The 26,108-nt window shown below is 38.2% G+C and overlaps 1 protein-coding gene across 1 annotated transcript; it reads right to left on the reverse strand.

Annotated features, from left to right (window-relative positions):
* Window positions 1–3,041: 3,041 nt before the first annotated feature.
* On the reverse strand, window positions 3,042–25,783 carry SPTLC1 (serine palmitoyltransferase long chain base subunit 1). The gene is made up of 15 exons (XM_015849385.2): window positions 25,647–25,783; window positions 24,560–24,667; window positions 16,467–16,561; window positions 14,632–14,725; window positions 14,219–14,291; window positions 12,177–12,309; window positions 10,563–10,692; window positions 9,743–9,832; window positions 8,989–9,096; window positions 8,273–8,368; window positions 7,898–7,994; window positions 7,323–7,377; window positions 6,395–6,512; window positions 5,405–5,478; window positions 3,042–4,838 (listed from the first exon to the last, which is right to left on the reverse strand). The coding sequence occupies exons 1-15, from the start codon at window positions 25,713–25,715 to the stop codon at window positions 4,745–4,747; spliced, it is 1,434 nt and encodes a 477-aa protein (XP_015704871.1). The 5' UTR covers window positions 25,716–25,783; the 3' UTR covers window positions 3,042–4,744.
* Between the last annotated feature and the right edge of the window lie 325 nt (window positions 25,784–26,108).

The following is a 26,108-nucleotide window of genomic DNA, read 5'->3' on the forward strand; positions in this document are numbered from 1 at the left end:
GACCTTAAATAATCGGCGGGATGGGTTAGAGAATCCGCTGGATCCCGGGCCGGCGGACCTGAAGGAATAACCCGATCCCTCTCCTGCAGATAAAACAGCTGTTAAACCTTTACCTGTTTGGCACAAACAAATTCGACGAGGAAGGACAAATTCTTCCACCTTTCAGCATGACACTCCCCGCCGTCCCCGCCGCTGCCCCTCGCTGCAGGAAAGCAGCTCCTGCCCGGATCCGATTCGAGATTCCAACCCTTCCCCCGGCCGACAAGAAGAAAAATCGCTCGCTGCCCCAGAGAGCTCCGCTAACGCTGCTGGGATGAGCCCGCAGCTCCGCGGCCGCACTTTTGGGCACAGTTGGTGCTGGCTGTACCTGTGGATCTACTGGGGTCCCTCAGATAGTATGGACCTATTTAATGTTGTTATTTATCATTACATGTATAACATTCTTGTGGCAACCAAGTCAACTAAAGAAATGTGATATGCCACGGCTGTAAATCCTTAATAGCATAAGCAGCTGTGATTTAGAGGTAGCTCGGGAAAAGGTCCAAGAGGGTTTGCCACGGAAATATTGAGGATGGCGAATTACAAACCAGACTATTGCTCTATAACGCCTTAAACTGGATTTGGACATCCAAACTCTAAACGATATGCAAAGGCTGTTAGAGATTATAAATTAGATGTGGCCTCTGCAGTGAATATCTAATGAAATCCCATGCCCATTATTTCAGTTATTAAAGGGTGATCCAGCTTTGAATTCCAAAAGATCACTGACACCTGCAAGCTTTGCAGAAGGTTGCCACAACTGTGTCTCAGCAACAAGCTCAGCAATACAACCTTGCCCTTCTTTTTCATTTAATGGTACTGAATCCAAATTTGCAGCCTCATGCTCTTGTCTTTCAGTGGAGTAATACTTTGTAGGATCATCTTTTAATACTGGGATGGATCTTTTTGCCTCATCAGTTTTCTAAAACCATCACCACACAATTTGAAATTATTTCTGTTTTTTTTTTTTTTGTTTTGTTTTTGTTTTGTGAGAAAGACAGAGGTTGTTATTGCTGACCAGGTCTGAACCTTTAGTAATTATGTTACCTGCATCTACAAACATGTTGCAATGGTTGTTTCAGTGTTTTCAGATAGCAATGGAGGGATTCACCAGAATGACATCAATACACCCACAGGGGCATAAATTGGTACAAACGCATTTCATCATACAGAAGATGGTAAAATGTTCCTTGATACCCTTAGACACCTTGACTGTATTCATGGATGGGTCAGGGAGAACAGGTCGGTCGGTTATCGTATGGCAGCACACATCCAGCCAATGGCAATTGGATATTCAGACAATAAAAAGGCTCTCCATAGATTGTAGAATGAGCTGCAGTTGTAAGAGCATTTCAAAAGTGGCAGCAAGGGCAGTGTGACCTCATCTGTGGGCATCACCTTCATGTGCTGCACCATCATCATGAATACTGTATGGGTACCTTCACATCCTAAGACTAATTTGTGGGTGACACCAATGACATTGGACAGAACACTCACTGCTTATCAGTGTCATCCCGACTCTCCATTTACATTTACTTCATGCCTGGCAGGACTTCTTGATCAAGCGAAATGGGAACAACTGGCTCACAGCACTAGTGCTTCCTCAGCTGTGCAGGAAGAGGTCTGGGGAGGGAACTGGATAGCGGACACGTGGGACCAGTGGGTACCCCACCTGCCCCCAGTATCGCTACCCCCACAGGAGCTAGAATTTGGGGATCAGTAAAAATGGATTGGTGTGTATTTTTCAGTTATTCTGGTAATGATCAATCTCATTCATGGTCAGTCAATGCTACAGTTTTGGCGTATAGAAATGCATCAGCCTGGTGTAATTACACATCTTCAAATATTTCAAAATCAAGTAATTTACCCCTTCAATTGCTCTGAGGGGTATTTTTAATATGTGGAGATTGCACATGGCCGAACATTCCATTGTATATTAAAGGAGAGCCTTGCTCCTTGGGCGGGTTGACCTTATTAATGACGAATCTGACCTATGATACTCGCAAAACTCCAAAATCATAGTAGAATATGAAGAAATGTTCATGCTTGTGATAAAATTGCAAAGATTGAATTTTGGAACAGGGAATCAATTGTGTTTGCATCACTCTTCACTCTAAGGGTAGCAGCTGCTAAAGCATTAGCTATTTTAAATAAGCTAGGATGCTGGCTTAGCAAACAGACTAACACAACCTCACAAGCACTTTCAGACCTGCTACTGGATGTTGACCCTGTTTGTCACACTGCATTGCAGAACAGAGCTGCTATTGACTTCCTGCTTCTCACACAAGGACCTGGCTGTGAGGACACTGAAGGACTGTGCTGTATGAATGTATTGGAACATTCTACCTCCATCCATCAGAGCATTCAGCAACTGCAGGAAGGTGTGCAGAAATTACGTGTGGGAACTTCATGGGGGTGGTTCTATGTGTGGTTTCAGTGTCTGGGCCCTTGGATTCAGAAACTAATTAAGTTAGGGCTAGTGTGCCTCCTGATTTTTGTGTGCCTTTTATCTGTATTCCTTGCATTATATCCTATGTAAGAGTTATGATTAACAAAGCGATAAATCAAGTACTTGTTCAAGTTAATAATGACTTGGGCAATGTGGATTCAGTCAGCAATATGTTGGTAAACGAGGATGGCAATATTCTCACTTTGGTCAGCATGAAACCACAGGAATAAGCAGCTGTGACTGTAAATACTTTCTGCATGGGTCTTGTTTTGTAGAGAGAGAGAGCTAGCTTCAGTAGTTTGTTTTATAAGCAGGCATTTGGCTTGGGCTCTGTGTCACACACTGGCCACAGGGATGCGGAGCACAAATGGAAAAAAACCTTCTATATTAATGCTAATGAGTTACTTATCTACCTTCATAGGTTTACCTTGAATGCCAGAACAGTTATGCTGCAATAAAATCCAACCCCTCCATTTGTCCCCAGCCAAAAAGCTTGAGTTTAATAGAAAACACAGTTTTGTATTATCAATCCAAAAATGGCTCACAAGCTCAATGCATTCCAGTCAATTTTAATTTCCATCTCACAGAATCTCTAAAGACCCTGAGAAGGCTGATAGCTCTTGAGAAGGCACATCAGTTCTTGGTCCACAAAACAGGAGTCAGCTTCCATCCTCACATTTTTGCTTTTTAAGTAGTTGGCTTGTCACAGGATTTTAGTCAAAGTTAAGAGAGAAAAACATAAATGTAAATGTAATATAAATACTTTTTCACATTGGGATGAAGTATCTGCTGTACACAAAAAACTATTCGAGTATTTCTAGTACTGGCTGTACCAGAAACAAAAGTGCACAAGAGTAACTCCAGAAGGGTTTTAACTAAAAAGACAAGGGTCAGAAGCTTTGAAAGCCACAGTCTTAAGTGTATATTAATATTAATTATAGTATATTAAGTACATAATATGTAGTACAAATTTGAATAAAATGTTTATTTAAACATTGATCTTTCTCAAAAATAGTACTGTAGTCCTTGTGGCAGCAACAAAAAAGAAAAGCAAGTACAAAACAACTCAGAATACAGATCAGGTAGAACACAAAGTTTTTTGAAATGGTACTGTTAAAAATACATTGAAATATTATTTTATTTGATTAAAAGCCATGGCTTACTGTCATCCATCTTACTGGTTTCCTCAGACTGGTGTTATGATTCTATCCATCTGTGACTACTGAAAATTACAAGAGCACAGAACTCCAAATATTACTAATTATGTTGGGGTTTTATGTGCACATATTGAGTTGCATTTCAGTAGCATGTGTACCATCTAAACACTTTGAGTGTTCATCTCTAATGCACAGCAGCTGTTTAGAGCTACAACTTAATACACACCTTTTAGTGCTTCATGGCTGTTTGAATAAGCTAGTATTCAGTTGCCATTTCAGAACTTTGGTTCTTCTTCATGCCGTTTATGCCTCCTCTTCAAAACAGGTGCAAAAATCCCCTGAATGAACATACTATAACGATATTACAGCATGCTCGCAATTTAAAGTTTTCAGTTTAAGTTGATAAGAAAAATCTCATCCATAAAATCAAATATGCATATTTACATATGAAACTGCAGTATGCAAACAGTGTGAAATATAAATTTATCATTTTAATAGCAATTATCTGACAAGGCATTCTGAGAAACTGCTTTCAGAAATGGTTAAACATTATATATATATAACCGAGTAAGAACTGAAGTTCCCACTAGGAATGACTCAATACAGCACAAAACTATTTCTTAATGTGTTACTTCTCTCTTATGGTAATATTAGGAACAGCCAATCTTCATTCTGAAAGCAAGTGAACTTCCTACGTACTGAGATGTACATTTTAGATGTTTTGAGGAAAAAAATGAATTATATACATATGTATTTGTATCTCATCTCTCTCTCCATACATGTGGTAACATTAAGGGAGTTGAAGAAATAAATTCAAGGCTTTTTAAGATGAAACCCGTAAAAAAGACCTGCGTGCAACTGTGATATCCCATTTTTAGAAATGTTACTAAAATGTAGATTTTTAATTTTAAGTACATTGTGTCATTCACCATTTCCAAATTCAGCATTCTAAACATCACTGTATTTTCACAATCCTGAAACAATCTCATTAGGCTTTAATGTCTATGGTGGATAAGCTTTAATATCTGAAGTGGAATTCACTACACAGTGTTAAACATTTATTCCCATAATTTGAGGAAAAAGGAATCCAATACTGTGGTTAATTCAGTACAGATGCTGCAGCTTCCTTAATAAGTGATGCAGCTTTGTCCAGTTCTTCTTCTGTTTGTTCCACTGTTACCACAACTCGAATACTAGAAAAAGAAAACCACAACACAAGTACATATAATCCTTGTCTTCAGTTTTAGGCTTTTCCTGTACCTATACGAACACACTATAATTTCTACCTCTAGGCAGTAATTCAAATTAAACCAGACACAAGACAGATGACTAAATGGAAATGGTGAGAATATTTTCACCCTGTTCTCCATATCACAGTATCACAGTCTCATCTGGGTTGGAAGGGACCTTAGAGATCATCGAGTCCAGCCCCCGGGATTCGAGCCTCCTGTGTAGCAGAGCGGCACTGCTACCACTTGTGCCATAGGGGGGATTCGAATCCGGGCCTCCGGTGTTGCAAGTGGCATTTCTACCACTGTGCCACAGAGACACACAAGCTGGAGATAAATTTTAATTGTTGTCTGCACATGCACAGCTCATGGAAAACAAGTGAAGATGGTGCCATGCTGATTGCTAGGAATCAGGTAGTTTAGATACAGTCGTTATTTCAGGGCATCAGCATCCTTTCTCAAAATTCTGCTGCATGAAAACACAGAGTCATATCCCATAAAATGAAATAATAACATGATTTTCTACTTACCTGGGTGGAGGAAGACATTTTTCTTCTTTCTCCAGATAGCGGGCCTGAGTTAATGCAATACCACTATTTATGCACTACAGATGAAAGTACAGACAGAAACCAAAGAGAACAAAACAAAAGGTTGATTGTATAGATGAAAATACAGTTTGGGAATTTCTAAAGGTATATCATCTAGATCATCAAATGCATATGACTATCTTCACTACTTCTATGTCAGGATAACTCTTTCCTAAATGGAAATTTTGACAGTTGTGCAAAAAGCAAATTTAATTTCAATAAAAGGTAGCCACATAAAATTAAGGAAGTTAGATGTAGCTTCTTCAGCTTCCCTACAAATAATCAGACAAAAATGCTATGTTCATTAGGCCATTCAAATAATGTTAAGTGCATTTTCAAGGATAATCAAACTTCTGTTTATGGCGTAATCTTGCATATCTGCCCCCTGAAATCTAAAATCACTTTAAAATCACCATTTATTTTACACTAGAGAAAGTAAGTGAATGTGAAGGTAGAAAAACAAAAAATACTATATTCAAACCACAGGACTCTCTTCACACAAAAAACCATGTCAATTGCCTCAATAAGCAAAACTATTGAAAGCTAGGTCTTTAATGGTTAAAAGACACCAACTGAACTTTGAACAGAAAATGGCTTGGATTCCTTTGAACATCACAGACGTTTCCTAAACAACTGCTCTAAACTTGAGATTTGAAGTACATAACAGGATAACACTATATTCTAAAGTAAAAACAAGAAATATGTACTTTTATCAAATGTTATGAATCTAAACACGTGCAGTGAGAAATCAGTAAAATATGTTTTTTAGTAGCCCTAGACTCAATGAATAAGCAGATTTCTTGCAGCATTCCTGCAAGACATTCCAACAAGTTACTAAATGAATTACCCACAAGTCACTCTGCACGTCTGCATTTCATTCACTATTCACATTGAAAGGCAATGATATATTTTAGCTGTTAGAGGGACACTTACATAATCCACAATTCTCTTGAGCAACTTTGCATCATTTTCTCTAGATCCATAACTATCTTCCAACCTTAAGTGCAATGCTGGAGAAAATGATTCTCCCACTACTCTTAAGCCAGGAATCCTAAAAAAACAAAAAACAAAAAACATAAACAACAAGAAAAGCACACTCTACAAATAGATAAGTGTCAAAGTTCTAGAAGAGAAGGATATTTCATAGAAAACATTATTAATTTTTTATTTTTTTACATTAGGAATAGCTGTTCGCTAACAGTTTCCCGTTCTAGCATCCACAGCATAACCTGGATGCTTATTTAAAATGACAAATAGTTCATACAGAAAAAATGGCCAACATTAAAAATAAATAATTAAAACCAGGCAGTATAATTAGTAACACACCACAGACTCTCTGCATGTAAAATTTTCTTCATTTCTTTAAAGCACAACAGAAAACTACAGAAGAAAATTAATTCTAAAATAATAAATACAATTTACAGTTGAGAATTCTTGTAGAAATTCAGTTTATATATTTTTACTAATAAAATGTATCAAAAAAATGAATTAATATAGTCATCTCCTAAAGCAGATACAGAACCTAAAACAGAAACTTTATTTTTCAGTAAATTTCTAGCAGTTTGCTTTATAACTCCAGAATAATCAGCATTTTACTACTGTTTAAGATTCAAGTCTCATATAGAAGAACAACACAGCATTAGTTGATTACAAGATGCTTTGAGGCATCTGTAATCTTATCTGCTAAGCTACAACCCAAACTACTAGCACACAATTATCCTACTAAGGCAGTTTTTTCAATATGCTTTGTACTACTGAGAGCTATAACGCTCTTCTAGAGACTAAATGCTCTCTACTAGACATAAGGCATCATGTTATTTTAACACCTATAAACAAGTTTTAAAAACCTGGAATTACTTACCCCTGTAAAGCTCTGTGAATTCGCTCACATTTAGTCCGAAGAGTCTGAAAAATGTCTAGACAAAAAAAAATAAAAATCTTAGATCTCCTGTTTCTACCTTAAAGTTCTGTAAGTCTATAATTATAAAGATATTTTCAAGGTTTTTAAAATTTTTTCTTATGTATGTAAATAGAATTTGTAACTCACTTCACTACTCTTGAAAATGCTCCTGATTCCCATTTCTGCGAGGAAATTACAGAGCTGACAAACTCATGAAAATATGAAGAAGTGAACTCTGAAGTGGTTCATGATTACAGTAAAAAGATGTTACAAACCCTTGAGAAACAAGGTTGAATTTGCTCCTTGATCCTCTCACCTACTCACTGCAGATTCTTAAACAGAAAATTTTTACTGATGGATCCATAGTTCTTTATTTTCTCTTATTTTCATTTAATTTCTGAAGACTAGGTATGGGCTAAACAGACCCTGTGCTTTTTATTTGAGACAAATTAAATGCTATGTCTGTCTGTCACAGTAGTAGCTGTGAGTTTTGCCTAAAAAACAACTGAAGAATAAGACGTTTCTGAATTAACTACCTGGATTATCTTCCATAATGTTCAGAGCCTCAATAGCAGCAGCAGCTAACAAAGGTGGCAGGGATGCAGAAAAGCAATAGCCTTGACCAGACAATCGCTATGGAGAGAAAAAAACATATCTTTCTATTCAAAGCAGCATTGACAGTATTTTTATTTGCACATATTTAAACCAGTTCTCCACATTGCTAAGCTAATGAAGTATTGAAAAACAGATTTTTAATTCATATACAACGTTTCTCAAAACTAGTAGGTTTCTAAACAGAATCAAATGTTGCATATCACATTACTCCTTAAAATTCATACAAGTTACTAACCTTTATGTAACTAACCTTGCCACATCATGTCAAAACAAAACAAAACAAACCCCCAACTTACCTGATGGTCAATTATAAAAGATCTTCCACAGCAAAATCCTCCAATAGAAGCCAGTGAATTTTCCATGTTTGCACTAATGAGATCTATATCATCAATCTGCAATTTAAATTAACAAGTTATTATGAGATGCCTTTAATTACATCAAAGCAATTCATAAGATAAATATTCATCTTCTTCATATTTTCATGAGTACTAGAGAAGATCCATCATGTTAACACATACTAGAATAACGATGCAAGTAGTAAGAGAATCAAGAAGTTTTATCTCACTTTTTCCCTACAGGAAAAAACAGCAATAGAACAATATGGGCTTGCTTTACAGAGCGAGAATTTTCTGACTTAACCTTAAGATTCACATATTTCTGTGCAAGCATGATATTTTGAAGTGTATGGGGCAGGAAAAAACTTAAATCATTATCTCACTGAGTATTCAAAATGAGAAGAAAATTGTGAAACTACAGAAGTTTTCACAATACTTCTAACAAATACAAGTTTTAGGGAAAAAAAAAGATTTCAAGTATACAAGTGAAATAAAAGTGTAGAGACCTGAACAGTTTAAGCTTAACTGGAAAGAACAAAAAAGTATGTTTAAGATTCTGTCATCCACTGATAAGTATTTCAGATACCACAGGCATAAGAAACTAGTTCTGCAAATTGCTTCTACACAAATCTCTTGCTTACAAGAAAAAAAAAAAAAGCAAAAAATACAGCACTTACATTTATTCCAAAGTGTTCAGTGATTCCTCTTCCATGTTCTCCAAGGACTCCAAAAGAAAGGCTCTCTTCTAAAAATATTCTAACTTTGTATTTATACTTCAATTTTATCTAAAACAAATTGCATAAAATTGAAGTCACAACCATTAGAGAATTTGGTCATAAAGTGTGTGTGGGGGGGGGGTTACAACGTAAAGATAGACAAGTAAAATATCTTGAATATTGCAGAAATGTCAGCTCTAGAGTAGTGTTCAGTCATGACAGGCATTTAAAAAGCCTTCTAGATTGTTTTAACATTAATTCTCATAAATACCAATTTTCTATTTTTGTAGTTATTATTTAATAGGCAGTCCAGTACATTTAATTCCACACACTCTCATGGTATTTCTTCCACTACCTACCAGAATATAGTCTGAACAAAATTCAGTTTATGCTAAATTACCAACATTTTCTTTGGAGGCCACTGTTTGATAGTTGCATGAGGATTTCTTTGTCAGTTCATTTTATTTTTTTAAGCAACAACTTTTTCTTAATGATTCAGTACAAACTAGCTGCAAGTATGATATACTTTACGGGTTAAAAACTAAGACCTTAAGTAGAAATTAATTAGTGTGTCTCATTACATATTAGCTTCAGATCCTAATCCCAACCAGATGTTTCAGGTCTTCTCAGTGTTGGCTTAACAATACAGCATTAATGTTTCATTAGTCACATGCATTCATATCTAAAATTTAAAAGGCAATTCAAAACCCCTTACCAATTCTGGAAGAGGGCAAATGTCTCCTGTATTCATATACAATCCTTCCACCACAATGAACCTTCGAGTTACACGGGCTTTGCGAGGATTCTTCAGAAATAAATGTTTTCAGTTAATTTCAACAATTAGTAACAAGTGAAGCTCTGAAAATCACTTGGTAAGAAAGTAATGGAAAGGAAAGGAAGATAATGTTGCCTTTTCAAGTAACCTGAGCACGTTACAAGTTGTATGAGCAGAGTATTTGTGCTTGCTGACCCTCGTTTTAGCAGCTGCTTTTGGACGTCCTTTTGTATTAGTCAGAATGAGGAGTAAGCCATCAAACTGACCCTTATTTTAGAAGACAGAATATCTTAAGAATTGAGTACAAGAAACAGAGATGTCTAAGAAAGGGTAAAAAAATTAAATAAATGATGTTGCTGATGTAAATTTGAGGGTTAGGACTAGCCACTCATGAGTTGATTCTGTGGTGTGGCATTCAAACCGTGAATTAATGGGCACAATTTATAAAATGAAGACAGTTACACAAATTTTTAGATGACAAAAATGCAAGCTCTGCAAAGAACACCAATATGTATCAGTCATCAACCCAGAGATATTCTCCCACCACCAATGCCTGTGAATTCACTGCCAGGCACTACAGCAATTAATGTAATCATTAAAGTCAATCTTAATTAAACAAGCAACATTAATTGCTCAATACAGATTTACAAAAAACAAATATATGCCTATAAGTAAAGCACCCACTGGATTATAGAATCCAGTTTAAGAACACTGGGAGAGAAGGGACATAAAAATTAAGGTATTTTTGTAAGGAATGTACCTTTTGATCTTCAGTCTCTTGCTCCTTCAACAGTCGTTCAAGGTCTGCCATATCATTATGCTTAAATAATTTGATGTTACTACGAGATGCTTGTAATCCCTTTTGAATAGCAAAGCAGGCAGCTTCATCTCTGCAAATGCAGGAAGCCCTTTTAATGTTTAATGTCAATACAAATTAGAAAAGCGACTATTAGGACTGTACTACTTTTGAGCAGACACACGTAGATAGGGGTAGTTAAAACCAGAATTATTTAAGCATCACATATTTTATTTACACTTTGAAAAAAACTATTCCAAAGATTCTTAACTCCCTATATACTACAAGCACCTTCTCTTTAAGTGTACACTGGTCTTTTTGTGACAGCAGTTCATACGAGTCCTGTATTCCATGGATCAGGTATAATACTCTAGTAACCATCCCAGAAGCTTTCACTCAATCTGCTCTGTTACTAAAATGTGTCTGTAAAAACTGCAGTGGTCCTCTGATTATTTCAAACCTTCTTTTTAATATCCCTTAGGTATCACTGCCTTGGTGTTCAAAAAAATTACCCACCATTTCTAAATCCTGGAAAAGCAAACAATATGGTAGGCACTTTCATAGCTAGGTAAACAAGTCCAGCAATCTCCTGAAGGTGTCAACTAAGTCAAACCTTTTGCATATGCTAACTGCAGCAGTTTCAGTCAAGTTACTTTAAAGCAAAGCGTGAAGATCTTTTGTCACAAAGAAGCTGAAATAGTTGAAACCTAACTCCTGGATAAAGTATACCCTGAATATTGTACCCAGCGCTGGTCATTTATCTCAAAAAACAAACAAAACTCAACTGATTCAGAAGACAAAAAAGCACAACTAAGAAATAATGTCAGTTCATTCTCTAAAAAGCAAATGCATCAACTTAAACCAGTAAGTGCTACACTTAAAAAATATTTATTCATAAAAGCTTCACATTAAACTGTGAAATTACATGTTATACAAGTATTTTGACTATTAGATGTTTAGACAGGGACAAAAAGAATTATAAGAAAATACATCAGCTTCTACTGAATCCAAACCCTTCTCTCTGGCTCAGAAAGTTTTGAGTATTGCTGTTATTTCTTTATTTGTCCCCACATGAATGATGACTCGCAATTCCCACAGGCCATACACTGAGCTAGATGAATCTTTGGTTCAATCCTTTATAGATATTCTATAAACAGGGATCTTTACCAAGCAATTCCTTGCAGATATGTATGAAAGGAACAACTGCTGTATGGGAAGGGAAAAAACGTCAGCAGGACGTAGGAGAAAAACAAATACAACCATCCATTTTCCTAAGAAAAAATCTAGATATCAGACTTAGTCCTTGCACACACAAGTCTGTGGCTTTTTCAGTTTGTTTGGATGCATTGTTGTTGTTAAGCTGAGTGCTCAAGCTTGTGTTCTCCTGAAAAAAGCAGTGACTGATTTGATTTGGAATATTTGGCAAAGGAGTATTTAAACTTTGTACAACAAAATACTTGATCCAGACCAGCATTATTTTCTAAGCAGATGGTTTAATTTGATTTATAATAACAAAAGGAAGACACCAGAAGGAAAACTCCTGAATTCGTAATTTTCCAGAGAGAAAACAATACTTACACAAACACGATGTCCCCTCTTTTTGAATATGCAGGAATTGCGCTGGCAATTGTTGCAAATCCATATGAGTATATAATAGCTTCTTCTGTCCGCATGAATTTTGCTAGCCGGTCTTCTAATTCTAAGTGCACATCTATCAGAGTGAAAAAAAATAGAAAGACCTCAGGCAGTTTAGCTATTTTTCATATCAGAAAGACTAACTCCTTGCTTTTAGCAATGATCTAATTGAATTAAACAAAATTACTGCTCATTTGTAGGAAAAGTTTTACAAAAAGTAACTTCTCAAAAAACACCACCAAACCTAGCTGCATTTAATAAAGCCTTATTTAAACTAAGAAGCAAACCAGTATTAAACTGAAACTTTGAAAGATTAGAAAAATATTTAAGTAATGTGGTTCTCTCATACTCTTACACAATGGTAATTTAGATCTGCTTGTGATTAGACCACAAGTAAATGAGGTAGAGTTCCTGGTCAATGACTAGGGAATGTAATTACTTCAGCAGAAAATAAATAGCAACCTAATTTATAGTAATTAATGAAGTCTTGTTGGCAGGCTCACAGTTCCTCCAAGCTAATGTTTCTATTGCATATAATACAGCTATCATTACAACAGAAAACTGCCCCTATCAGACTGCAATCACACAGTACCTCCTGAATGCAATACAGCTAATTCAAAAGGTGGCTATTTCATGCCACAGATCACCAAAATAAATTTGAACAATTATACACAAATTTATTTCCCAAACCAATTCAGTCAGAATGGCCTGCGCTGCCACTGTATGAAGAGATTAAGAACAATACATAGTGAATGAACTGTTGCATCAGGACCAGCCAGAGGCAAAAAGGTGACCAAAGCATTAGCTACTGTGCCTAAGCAAAATAATCTTACTGTGTGATAAATGCTTATTTTAATCATGCAAAAATTTTGTCAGTGCAAGCTTCTTCTACAGAATGTTATTCAGATAATTGTCAAGTGAAAAAAAAAAAAGAACCACAAGTTGTAGGGGCAAACAGAGATCATTATAATGCAACTTGAACAACGACCACTGGCCAAGGAGAATGTCTTTGCAATTATTCAAAAGTTCACTGAAACTAAATTTAAATGACCCAATATAAAAAAATACAGATTCTTCAATAGCCTATGAAACTTGTTTATGTCAATATTAATATTTCTAGCAAGTCTTTAAGACTGCTGTGAAATATTCAGCTTCATTCTAATATACAGACATTGAACAAAACAAAATAGGTGGAGCAACAGTTTCATCACTCAAAGGACTAGTGTGAAAAAGTTTAAAATAATCTTGAATTAAAGCCAAGGCTAAATGAAGATACAAAGATCATTTGATGTACAAACATGCCATGAATTCCAATACCTCTGACAAGACAGAAAAGTTCACAAGATAATGAGTTGATGCTTTTAGCCTCCAACTGTGTAGTTATTCATTTATTACTTGCTGGTTTCCAAGCAGCATTTCAGTATCAATGCCCATAAATGACTACTTCCAGAGACAGATATTAAGAACCTGCTTTTTCTTAACCTGAATTAAGAAAACCCTCAGTAACACCCTCTCACGTTATAAAATTTCTAAACCACAACCATAAAGTGATCAGTAAAGAAAAAGTTTGTTATGACTACAGCATTATACAAACACAGATAAAATTAGTAATATTCACCATTGAGAACAGAAGTCAGATTGCCCCCTTGTGGTCTCTTTAGAAACACGTTCCTGATTTACGCTGCAATTCACCAGGACTGGTAAATCTCTGGTGGTTTTTTTTTTTGTTTTGTTTTGTTTTTCTAAAACTTCCCACCAATACCAGCATTAGAAATTAAGAAAGATTAAGAAAAGGTGTAAAAAGAGAAAGGAACAAAATTGCTAGCTATCAACAACCCTTATCAATTACAGTACAAACTGTTTTAAAGGATAAATGCTCTTCACAATAATTTAAATTCATTTCTTACACACAGAACTAACGTGGGTAACCTACCACACATGTCTTAAAAACAATAAAGGTAGATAAGAAAAAAAAAATTACTGACCAAAAGTACCATAGAATCCTCTAGGTCCACAAGTACCAACACCGTACTTCTTCAAAGATGCTTGGGCTGCACTCTTTAACAGAAAACAAATTATGTGTAATATTTACCCCTACAATTGGTAACTAATCCTTTTACAAAGTTCATGTTGACTTTATTTTTTAATTCTACTGGTTAATAATATTAGATACTAATCTAATACTCAGCTAGCTCCAATTAAGTGTACCAGATAAAACTTCAGTTAAAAGACAAACAGCACAAAATTATAAAATGTATAATCTTCCTTACTGCTTTAGAAGTAAATTTCCTTGACAAAGTTTGTGCTTTGTACAAACTGAAGTAATTTTCAATTTCAAGGAAACACACCAGCTGAAAGGGGACTAAACACATACTATACAGTAACTGGAAGAACTCACCTTAACTTTCTCATTATCCAGAAGTCCAAGAAAATTGAATGATGCAAAGTTTATACATTCCTTGCCATTAACAATGATCTTATGGGTAGGAGGACTGAAAAAGTTAATAGAGATCTATTGTTATGAATGAATATTCATGATTTTCATCAACAATTCAACAGTATAACAGTTTTATTTTCCCTACTAAGAAAAGACAAGAGTATTTTCAAGATTCCTCATTTCCATTTTTCTTTAACTGATAACTGATGTTTAAGTTCAATATTAAGGCCAAACTCAGCATTACTCCTGTATATTCATAAAGAACTATTAAATATCTTCCAATTTAGTTTCATGATTCTTTGCTAAAAACTTAAACAAAGATGACTCTTGAAGAAATAAATATAGCTTCTCCTTAGCTTAAAAGTTACGTGATATCCTTTTGGAAGAGTACTAAGAATAAAAACAAAATTTTATTGCTACTTACTTGTTTTAAATACGTTTTTATTGTATTTCACGGAATCACAGAATTGCAGGGGTTGGAAGGGACCTCTAGAGATGATACTGAGTCCAACCCCTCTGCAAAGCAGACTCCCTACAGCAAGCTGCACAATTAGGCATTCAGACAGGCCTTGAATATCTCCAAATAACTCATGTTTTTATCATAAAGCAGTCCATAATACCAACCTTCTACTGCCTCATGCTAACTGTAAACAAACAGAAGTACTCTGTTTTACTGAGTTTCCAACTCTCTTTAAACCACAGCAGTTTAAATAAACCACATAATCAGGAAATACAAAAACTGTGAAAGCATGCAGTATTAACAAATGAACAACATCATAACAAGCGGAGAACAGGAAAAAAAGAAAATCTGCACCAAAAGCTCTGGTTTAGATAAGTTTGTTGCAATTAAAGAAAAGAGGAAATACAAGTGTTACTGCTTTAAATGTAAGTATCACATGTACTGTATTCTAAAAGCAATCTTGCTTCAGCAACTATACACTTCAACATTATAATTTCAAGAGCTTCAACTAATCATTCAGTGCTGAAAATCTCACAGCTAAGCCAATTACAAAAGCTTATGTCTGTCCATTTCTATATGCGTTGACAAGTAACAACATTGAGAACTACCATCCAAGCCACAAATGGCAAAAGCAGAATCAGGGAGAATGAAGAATCAATCATTCAGATTGATGCCGTCAGATTTGAGACCACCTGAGGAATCTGAATATGTACAGGTGCAACCTAACATACACACCCAAGGGTCTTGACAGAACTGTAAAGAGATGGACGTCACTATCAATCACATCTGAGAAGTTGTGGCAGTCCAGTGAAGCTCTCAGTGACTGGGAAATTGGAAACTTAACCATCACTAGTTTTTATAGGAAAAACAGGAAGACCCAGGAACCTACAGGTCAGTCAGTCTCACCATTGTACCCAGCAAGACCATGGAGCAGATTCTAATAGAAACAAGGGAAAGTTAAACAGAAAATAGAGAGGTGACAACCAACATAGTTTCACTAAGGGCAAATCTTAATTTGGTGACCTTCTACAACAGGATTTCAGTGTTGGTGGATGACGAAAGAGCAATGAACATCATCTACTTGTACTTACGCAAAGCAGTAGAAAATGTCCCATATGACAGTACATTCAAAACAACTTTCACATCAAGGATTCTGATGGTCCACATCTATTATTTTATGAAATAGTAACTTTTCACGAAGTGTCAACTAGCTAGGCAAAAAAACCAGTTTCTCCTGCAGTGTATTCTAAATGCACGGATCCCCTTAACTTCTTAGTTAGTAAACAACATGTTAATATTTTAAGTAAAAACCTGAAATTATGTCTGTTAGAATTACCCTGAAACAATGTTGTAGTTGAGAGCTGGATGATCTTTTGATACAGGAGGAACAAGAGGCTCTGGCTGCCATTCTTCAATCAACTCTTCTTTTTCCTGAGGAACAGAAAAGAGAACTGCTCAAAATGGATTTCCATTACTAAAGTCCTTGTACTGAAATGAACACTTGTTAAAAGCTACACAATAAATTACATATCCTACTGCATATAACCCTTCTGAGACACATGGGGTTGGTAATTTATCTACATGGTCAACTAAGGGTCCCAGTTCTTCAAAGGGAAGGATGTGTAAAAGAGATTGTGATGGTGCATTAAAAATGTCATGGTATGGTCATTAAGAGCACGGATATGAATTAGGTGTCCCTGACAAACTGAATCAATGTTTCATTCAGTCTGCTAATTATTAAAATCCTCTTCTACAAGATGTAAGTTAATACAAATATTATAATAATTGAACATAAACTGCCTCACTTCACATTTTCAAGTCTTCAACTGTGCAGTTAAAACCACCGTGACATTAAAACACTAAGCCAAGTAACACAAACGTGATTAAGACACAACAGCAAATACAAACTGCCAAACACTTGAGACAACATCAAAACGAAACCACATATCCCCCCCATCTAATCATAAAAGAAAACTTAATGCATATTTATTTTCAAAGTGCTTTAAGAAAACCTCAGTTAAATGATTTTCTGAAGAATCTGTACTGGACCAGCAAGGCATTAGACCAGTTCCATATAAATCAGCAGCTACTAAAGAATACCACCAAAACTGTTCTTCATAGCAACAAGAAAAACTCTTAAAGAGGATTACTTACTAGTATAACAAGGTAAGTCTGATATCATACTTGTTAACTAACTTTTGACAACAATGGTGTTACATTTCTATAGAATATTTAAGGATACTTATTTTAATACCTAAATAAAAGAATTGTAATCTACTTTTAAAATTAACTCAGAAACATAGATTTTTTGTTTTGTTTTCCATTAAATACTTCCTTTCAAGCCTTCAGTGTACAAGAACAAATGAAGATCATTAAAATCAAAAGGAAACAATATGTCAGAATAGCTTTTACTTTTGTGCACTTTATTCAGTTTCTTTTTACTAAGCTAACAAATAATTTTGTTTCTAGGTCTTTCTGGAATCTAAATTAGTATTCCCAAGAACTCTGTAAAGGCCTATTTTTTTTGCCATACAAATGGAAATTTCACTTTTTATGTAAGCATATTCATCTGTATTTCTAATATTTTGCAGATGTAGTTTAAATACCTTTTTATTCATTTATTTTTCATGTTAGTTTTCTATTTTTCTATAATTTTACCCATGTGGCATATGCTTTAAAGGACATACACACATATCACAATTAAATTTGTCCATTATTTTGAAATGGCCACATTCATGTAAGAAAAGGTATTTAGTTTCTTCAGCAACTGCAGAACAGATCACTGGAGCCCTGCACATAGTTGTGCATGCATGGAAATGCTACTCCATATACTACTATTTTTTACTGTATTGTAAATCTCAGGTTCAACAACATTCAGCTAATAATTTCAGATGGCAGACTACTAGATGAAGCATCCTATAAAGTTTGTTGTACAACATAGCACCAAAATGGTGGGAAAAGTATTACCTGAATTCAGGTTACTCGTAGCATGAAACAACAATCCTATCCCTGTTTGCTAAGTTGATCCACATAAAAGAACGGTATTCTGATTTTGGTTCAAGCTCTTTATAAAGACTGGGGGAAGACCTCCTTGAGAGCACCTCTGCGGAGGACACAAGCCAGCAATGTGTGCTTGCAGCCTGGAAGGCCATTAAAAAGGGGGTGGCCAGCAGGGAGAGGGAGGTGACTGTCCTTCTCTGCTCAGTTCTTGTGAGGCCCCATCTGCAGAACTGTGTCCAGGCCTGGGGCACCTAGTACAGGAAGGACATGGAGCTCTTTGAGCAGGTCAGAGGAGGGCCACTAAGATGATGGATCATTTCTCGAAAGAAGAAAGGTTGAGGAAACTGCTTGTTTAGCTTGGAGAAGGGAAGGCTCTGGAGACCCTAACCCTTCCAGTACTTGAAGGGTGCATATAAACAGGAGGGGGAATGACTGTTTAAATAGGTTGATAGTGATAGGACAAGGGAGACTGGTTTTAAACTAAGACAGGGAAGGTTTAGGTTAGATATTAGGAAGAAGTTTTCCACACAGAGTGTGGTGAAGCACTGGAACAGGTTGCCCAAAGAGGTTGTGGATGCCCCATCCCTGGAGACATTCAAGGCCAGGCTGGATGTGGCTCTGGGCAGCCTGGTCTGGTGGTTGGTGACCCTGCACATAGCACAGGAGTTGAAAATAAGAAACTACACTAAATTAGCACAGTGCAAATGAAATTGAGACCTGTAAGCATACGAACAATCCAGAGTTACTAATTTTCTCCCTGCTACTCATACTAAATTGGTAGGAGTTTCCAGTCTTCCATTTCAAAATTTTGCAGTATCCAGGAACTGCATCACAGATCAGACACCACTGACAAGACATGGACAAGATATTTTCTATATGAAATAAAATCATAGGATAGTCTGAGTTGAAAAGCCCCATCCAACCTGGCCTTTAGTACTTCCAGGGGTGGAGCATCCACAGCTTCTCTGCACAGTGTGTTCCAGGGTATAAACACTCTCACAGTGACAAATTTCTTCCTTCTACCAATTCTAAATCTCTACTCTTGTAATTCTAAACTTTTTTTCCTTGTTCTGTCACCACATTCCACCATAAAGAGCCTACCACCACAGCTTTCTGGTAGGCTCCCTTAAGGTACTGGAAGGCCGCTGTAAGGTCTCCTCAGAGCCTCCTCTTGTTTAATCACCTCAACTTTCTTAGCCTGTCTTCACAGCAGAGGTGCTCCAGATCTTTGTGGCCCTCTGGACTTGTTCCAAAAGGTTCATGTCATGCTGAGTGTTCCAGAGCTGAAAACAGTTCTCCAGGTCTGGTCTCCTGAGTAGAGGAGAATCACCCCCTTTGCCCTCCTGAACATACTGCTTTCAGCTTTATATTTACCAACATCTTCGAGTCCTTCTGCTCGTGCCTGCTCTCTGTCCCTTCTCCATCCTGCCTGCATTCAGTTTTGTGAGTGATATGATCTAGGTGCAGGACCTTGACTTGGCCTTGTTGAATCACAGCATCATAGAATTGTTCAGATTGGAAAAGACCCTTAAGATCATGAAGTCCAAACACAACCTAGCCATACTACCCTAACTATAACAATCCTCCCCCAAATCCTGTCTCTGAGCACCACAGCCAAACAGTTTTGAGACACATCCAGGGATGGTGACTCAGGCACCTTCCTGGGCAGCCTATTCCAGTGCTTAACAACCCATTCTGTAATGAAGTTTTTCCTCATATCCAACCTAAACCTTTCTTGGCACAACTTAAAGCCATTTTCCCTCATCTTTTCATGTGCCATCAGTGAGAAGAGACCAACCCCACTTTCACTGCTAACATGTTTCAGGTATTGGAAGAGAGCAATACAGTCTCCCCTCAGTCTCCTTTTCTCCAGACTACACAGCCCCAGTTCCTTCAGTTGTTCCTCACAGGGCATGCTCTCCAAGCTGTTCACAAGCCTCATTGCCCTTCTCTGGACCTGCTCCAGTACCTCCATGTCCTTTCTGTATTGAGGCGCCCAAAACTGAACACAGTACTCGAGGTGAGGCCTCACCAGTAGTGAGTACAGGGGCAGGATGACTTCCCTACCATTCCTGACACAAGCCAGGATGCCACTGGCCTTCATGGCCGCCTGGGCACACTGCTGGCTTACATTCAGACAACTGTCCATCAGCACAAGGTCCCTTTCCATCAGGCAGCTTTCCAGCCACACCTCCCCAAGCCTGTAGGGTTGCCTGGGGTTGTTGTGACCAAAATGAAGGAGCCGACACTTGGCCCTATTGAAACTCATACAGTTTACCTCGGCCCATGGAACCAGTCTATCCAGGTCCCTTGGTAGCGCCTTTCTCCTCAGGCAGAGGTACTTCCTTCCATTTTGGAGTTGTCTGCAAATTTACAGAGGGTGCACTGAATCCCCTCATCAAGATAAAGATGTTAAATAGAAGTGGCCCCAGTACTGAGCCCTGGGAGAAACCACTGGTTACTGGCCACCAACTGGATTTAACTTCATTGACCACAACTCTCTGGGCCCGGCCATCCAGCCAGTGTTTCACCTACTGGAACGTAAACCCATCCAAACCTTGAGCAGCCAGCTTCTCCACAAGGCTGTTGTTGGGGACAGTGCCAATGGCCTTACTGAAGTCCACGCAGACACTGACAGCCTTACCTTCACCCACTAAGTGGGTCACTTTGTCACAGAATGAAATCAGGCTTGCCAAACAGGATCTACCATTTGTGAACCCATGCTGACTGGGCCTGATCCCCTGGCTGACTCTAATTGATCCCTGATGGCTCCCAAGATTATCCGTTCCATAACTTTCCCTGGCACAGAGGTGAGATAGGTCAGTGATAGGTCAGTAGCTACCAGGATCAGCCCTTTCTGAAGATGGGAGTCACATTTGTCAGTCTCCAGTCTGCTGTGACATCCCTCGTTAGTCAGGATTGTTGAAGGATGGTGAGTGACTTGGAAACCAGATCAGCCAACTCCCTCAGCACTCTAGGGTGCAATCCATCTGGCCCCATGGACTTGTGAGCATCCAGCTTTCAGAGCAGATCCAAAATCATCTCCCTGTGGATTATGCGGGGCCTATTCTGTTCCCCATTCCTATCTACCAGCATAAGGGGCTGTGTTCCCAGGGAGTAACAAGTCTTACTATTAAAGACTGAGGCAAAGAAGGCATTAGGTACCCCAGCCTTTTCCTCTCATTCCTGGTCACTATGTCACTCAGTGTCCAACAAGGGATGGAGATTCTCCCTAGCCCTCCTCTTGCTGTTGTTTAAACAAGTTGTTGTTTTTTTTACCCTGATTTTCAAAAAGTCATAGAATTATGGAATGCATAAGGCTGAAAACTTTATTAAAGACAACCTGATTCCAACATCCCTGTCATCGGCAGGGCTCCCACCCACAAGATCAAATCTGTTCAGGGCCTCATCCAACCTTGGCCCCAACCACCTCCAGGGATTGCATATCCACAGCTTCTCTGTGGAAAATAATTTCTTCCTAACACACAATCTCTCCTCTCTTTTGGTTTCAAACCATTCTTCCTCGTCCTGTCACCACACATCTCAGCAAAGAGTCTCTCCCTGTTTTTTCTGTTGTCCCCCTTTAGCTACTGTAAGGCCACAATGAGGTCCCCTCCACACCTTCTCTTCTCCAAGCTGAAGAAGCCCAGTTCTCTCAACCTTTCTTCACAGGAGAGGTGCTCCAGCCCTTTAATAGTCTTTGTAGCCCTCCTTTGGACCCACTCCAACAACTTTCTTGTGCTGGGGTCCCAGGCCTGAACACAGAAGTCCAGATGGGGCCACACAAGGGCAGAACATAAGGGCATAATCACCTCCCTCACTAGAATGAAGCAATTATCTTCAGGAGACATGTCTTTGCTAGCACAAGTGTTTTGAAACAGTGAACAATATACAACTGTGTCAATACGCAAAGATTAATAACACCTTTTCTATTTGCAGTCATATCAGTCCTCAAATAATAGCTCTTTAAGTTATCGGTATTTACAGAATTATGCCACCAATTGGTAAATGTCTTTACCTATAGTGGAATCTTGGCCTGAAAGAACTGGAAGCTCACAGGAAGGAACTACATCTGCTTTTCTCTTCAAATACCTTCTGATCCTCTTCAATTCTTGAACACTACACATGCAAGAGGCAGCTCTCATGGCCTACATGATTTCCTGGCCATGCATTAAACATTCTTCTCTGAAAAGAATTTTCTAGTCTCCATGTGAATACTACTCTAATTAAATTTATTATACTACCATAATGAACATTGTAAAACTTAAACAAACAAAAACACACTACCTTTTCTTGTACATAAGGCATGGCTCCCAGTAGGGTTTCAATAGAAAAGCTCAGTATTTTTTATTGCAGAGTGAAAGGCTGTCAGATCTAGAAGGTTTCTTCCTTTTGCACAAATTGTTGTGCAAAAAAGTTGTTGGATGGAGAGTAAGTCTGTAACTAAATGATGGAATGCAATCTTTGGCAACCTTCATCAATCCTCACCGGCCCTTTGCTGCTTTTCAATAGATTATACTTTGAATAAAAAGTCTGTGAGAATCTGCATGCTTAGTATTCTGTCTAGCCATAGGTTTATTTGTTCCTCCTAAAATCCCAAACTATCAAGAAGTTACAGTCAGAGAAAGTACTCCAGTTCGTTAGTTAATTATTCAAGAGTTTCATTTCTTTTTAATTTTCTTTTTTTAAATTGAACCAACAGCAATATACACGAGCAGTGTTACGAATGCTGACAGTCAGCCTGAAAGCTAATTCTTGCACTAGGTTTCATAGTACTATTGCTACACATTTGACTAAACCCAGGAGACATGTCTGGGTGGATTTCTTCACTGTTTTAGAAGTGTGACTTGTAAGTTCACTAGATTGCACAACATATAATCTACTTCTCGTTTTCCAAGTCAGACTGGTCCTGACAGATCATGCTATATGGCTATGCAATACTGGTAGTCTTTGGTAACAAGTAGCATGTGAAGTCAGCTCTTCACTGGCAGCATCCCCAAGAGCAAGTCACTAAGAAACATCAAGTATTGTTACGTAACTGGCTGTCATAAGGGTAGTCTGAGCTCCACTGTGTGAGCTGACTTATCTCCACTGCCTGCATACAAAAATCCCAGTCATTACTTCTGGTGTTGCAGAGACTGGACACCACAGCTTGAATTAAACTAGGACAACGGAGAGGGCAAATAAGCAGCACTCTCCTTGCTGGCATGCTACTACATGTAGCTCAACAAACACAAAAGCCAGCTTGTACAGAATCTTATATTGCATTAAACAGATCAGCTTAAGCTATCTGAAGATTCTTAGTGAAGATTAAGATTTTCTTCGCTGCCTACAGCCATTTCACACACAAAAGAGCTTTTTCACATCACCTGCAAAAGTGACAGAATCCCACCATAGCTTTGATTTTTTAGTCTGCTTAAGTACTCCTCCAGCTGCAGAAGGCTTATTCACATTTTTACTTCACTGCTGTATTTATGATTACTTTCAATTAATTACAGAACTGCTTTGCATACTGCACATTTACATTATGTTATTGTAATGCGAGCACTGTACATTACTTACAACACATAAGCACTTTTTTACAGGACATTCCCTTCCAAATACAGCTGTTCATACTGAGAACATTCCTTCAATTTTCATAGATCGGACCAATTTAAATTTCCTTTATCAATTGTCAAATAACTTAAATATATCACCAGACTAAAAGGCATTTCCTCAATCTGTACTTTCCATCAAGAACAGTTAAGGCTGGAAAGGACTAAGGAGGTAATCAAGTCCAAGCTCCTTGATCAAGCAGAAATATCTAGAGCAGGCCATCCAGGAAACACCAGATACCGGTAACAAAAAGCTACAGGTGTCAATAATTAACATCTCAAGTCATACCCTTCGCTATACTGCAGCTCTTAGCACTTCAGCCTTTACTCTTCTTTGCCCTGCAACTGAAAATTAACGTATCCAGTATCCATATAGTGTAATTTTTTACAATTTTTATTCCTAGCAATTAACATTCCTTTCCACTTCTCAAGTTCAACAAACTTCACATGAATCTCATGAGAAGTACCACAGCAAGAACTTATTGTATGCAGTCGAGGGATATCTGTAAAACACATTGTACGCATTTATGTTTGTCACAACTTCTCTGGGCAACCTGTTCCAGAGACTCCCTGCCCTAGACTAAAGTCACTTTTTACTAGCTCATTAGTCTTTCCATGGTTATATTAGTTTTGTTACTTTGTTTTCTAACATTTTTAGACTCCCAAATGTCATGCTTACTTTAGAAGCATGAACTGAAGCGTTTAAGCAATTCCTTACTTAAAAGTTTATCCCTTGATATCCTAAGAAAAACTAGCATAATTTGCTGCAGCAGTGGCTCAAACACATCAGTTTCTACCAACTGTTCCCACAAAGAAAAATATTTTTCCACCATACCTTAAGTGTTAGATCAGATCGCTCTTGAAGCTTGTATGTTTTGGAGAAAATAAGCCTGATTATCCACAGAATTAGAATTCCTTCCAAAATAAGATGGTATGCAGGAGCCTGAAAATAAAGCACAAAAAGTACAATAACAAAATTCAATAGTCTCTAGTAGCAGAAGTAACTTAAGGTCTTTGTGTAGTTACGGCAACATTATTTGACACATGGTTTAAAGGATGAGTTCAGTTAATTCATTTCAGCAAGGTTACAGTCTATACTGCAGGTGCGTACTACTTCTAAAAGACTCAAAGAACACACACAGTAGAAAGATGATATTTTCTTGAGTGCTAGAACTTGAGATCACATTTTGAACCAGCCCCTGGGATTTTTCCCAAGCATTACCAACAATGCCACGCAGCTTTAAGACAGAACTTGAACCCAAAGTCATGTTATCTATTCACATCTGACCGAGAATAAAACTCAAAACACCTAACTTTTGCGAATTAACTATTCAATAAACTAGGTTTCCCAACTGAGACTGCTGTTTTGTTACCACCTGCCTGGTTTTGCAAAAGAAGTAAAACAAACAAGCAATTCCTTCCAGACAGCCTCGCTGATCGATATCAAAGAAAAGCCACAAACAGTGAGAAGAGCATGCTACTTGCCAGCAACTTCAAACACCATTTGGAAAAAAAAAAAACACAAAACACACAAAAACATCTTATTCTAACTGGAGGCAAGTCAAATGCTTGTTCAGTCGCTCACCCAAATACACACGCTACAGTCATTCCAGACTGCAGTTTTTTAAGCAGCCTGCATCTTTAAAAGATCTGTTGCAGCCTTGCACGCTCCACAGAGCTACAGGGAGGAAGGCGCTGGTGGAGCCGCCGGCGAGGCTCCACTCTATCTCGCGGCCGTTTCCTTCTGGGGGTCAGAACCCCGCTTTCCGCTGTCTGTACCAGGAAATCCCTACACCAGGACCAAGGCCGTGCGAAGCCGCAGCGAAAGAGCTCAGTCGCTCCGGTTGGGCCTCGGTCCCCACTGCGACTCCGTCGCGCAGCACGTAACCTCGCCTCCTCCCCCTCACCCCACGGCAACGCACCTCGTAGAAGGCCTGCACCATCTCCACCAGGACCCACTGCTGCCCCATGCCCACAGCCGACGCCGCCATGGCTACCTTCTCCAGTCGACTCACAACCGACCAGCTTCCGTCCTTGCCCCCCGACGCCGACGTAAGGGGAGGGGCCGGGGCTGAGAGGGGCGGAGCGTTTACAATGGCGGCCTAGCGGGTGGAGGGCGGAGTGTTGGAGTGGGCCCGGCGCCATAGCCTGTGGGGAAATGGGGGGGCGTGGGGATGGAGGGTACGCTGCTGCCAAGGACACTGCTAGTTTGGCTTTTTTTGTTGTTGTATTGAAACCTGATGCTCAACCAAGGTGATGTTGGCAGCAGCCACAGAAAATTTACCAAGTCAGAGAGCATAGTTGGTTTGGGGGAGCTTAGTCGTAAGCCCCAAAAACATGTCTCAACTCTTAGTGGGGAGCAGAAGGATGGTGCAAGGGTGTAC

This window comes from Coturnix japonica, chromosome Z (genome assembly GCF_001577835.2).
Source record: "Coturnix japonica isolate 7356 chromosome Z, Coturnix japonica 2.1, whole genome shotgun sequence".
Lineage (NCBI taxonomy): Eukaryota > Metazoa > Chordata > Aves > Galliformes > Phasianidae > Coturnix > Coturnix japonica.

Coding starts and splice junctions, on each gene's coding strand:
- SPTLC1 (XM_015849385.2), bottom strand. CDS start 25,715: ATGGCGGCGTCGGCTGTGGGCATGGGGCAGCAGTGGGTCCTGGTGGAG. Junction 9,097..9,742: donor TTTGCCCTCTTCCAGAATTG/GTAAGGGGTTTT, acceptor AATTTGTTTTAG/ATAAAATTGAAGTATAAATA. Junction 7,378..7,897: donor CATTATGGAAGATAATCCAG/GTAGTTAATTCA, acceptor TTTTTTGTCTAG/ACATTTTTCAGACTCTTCGG.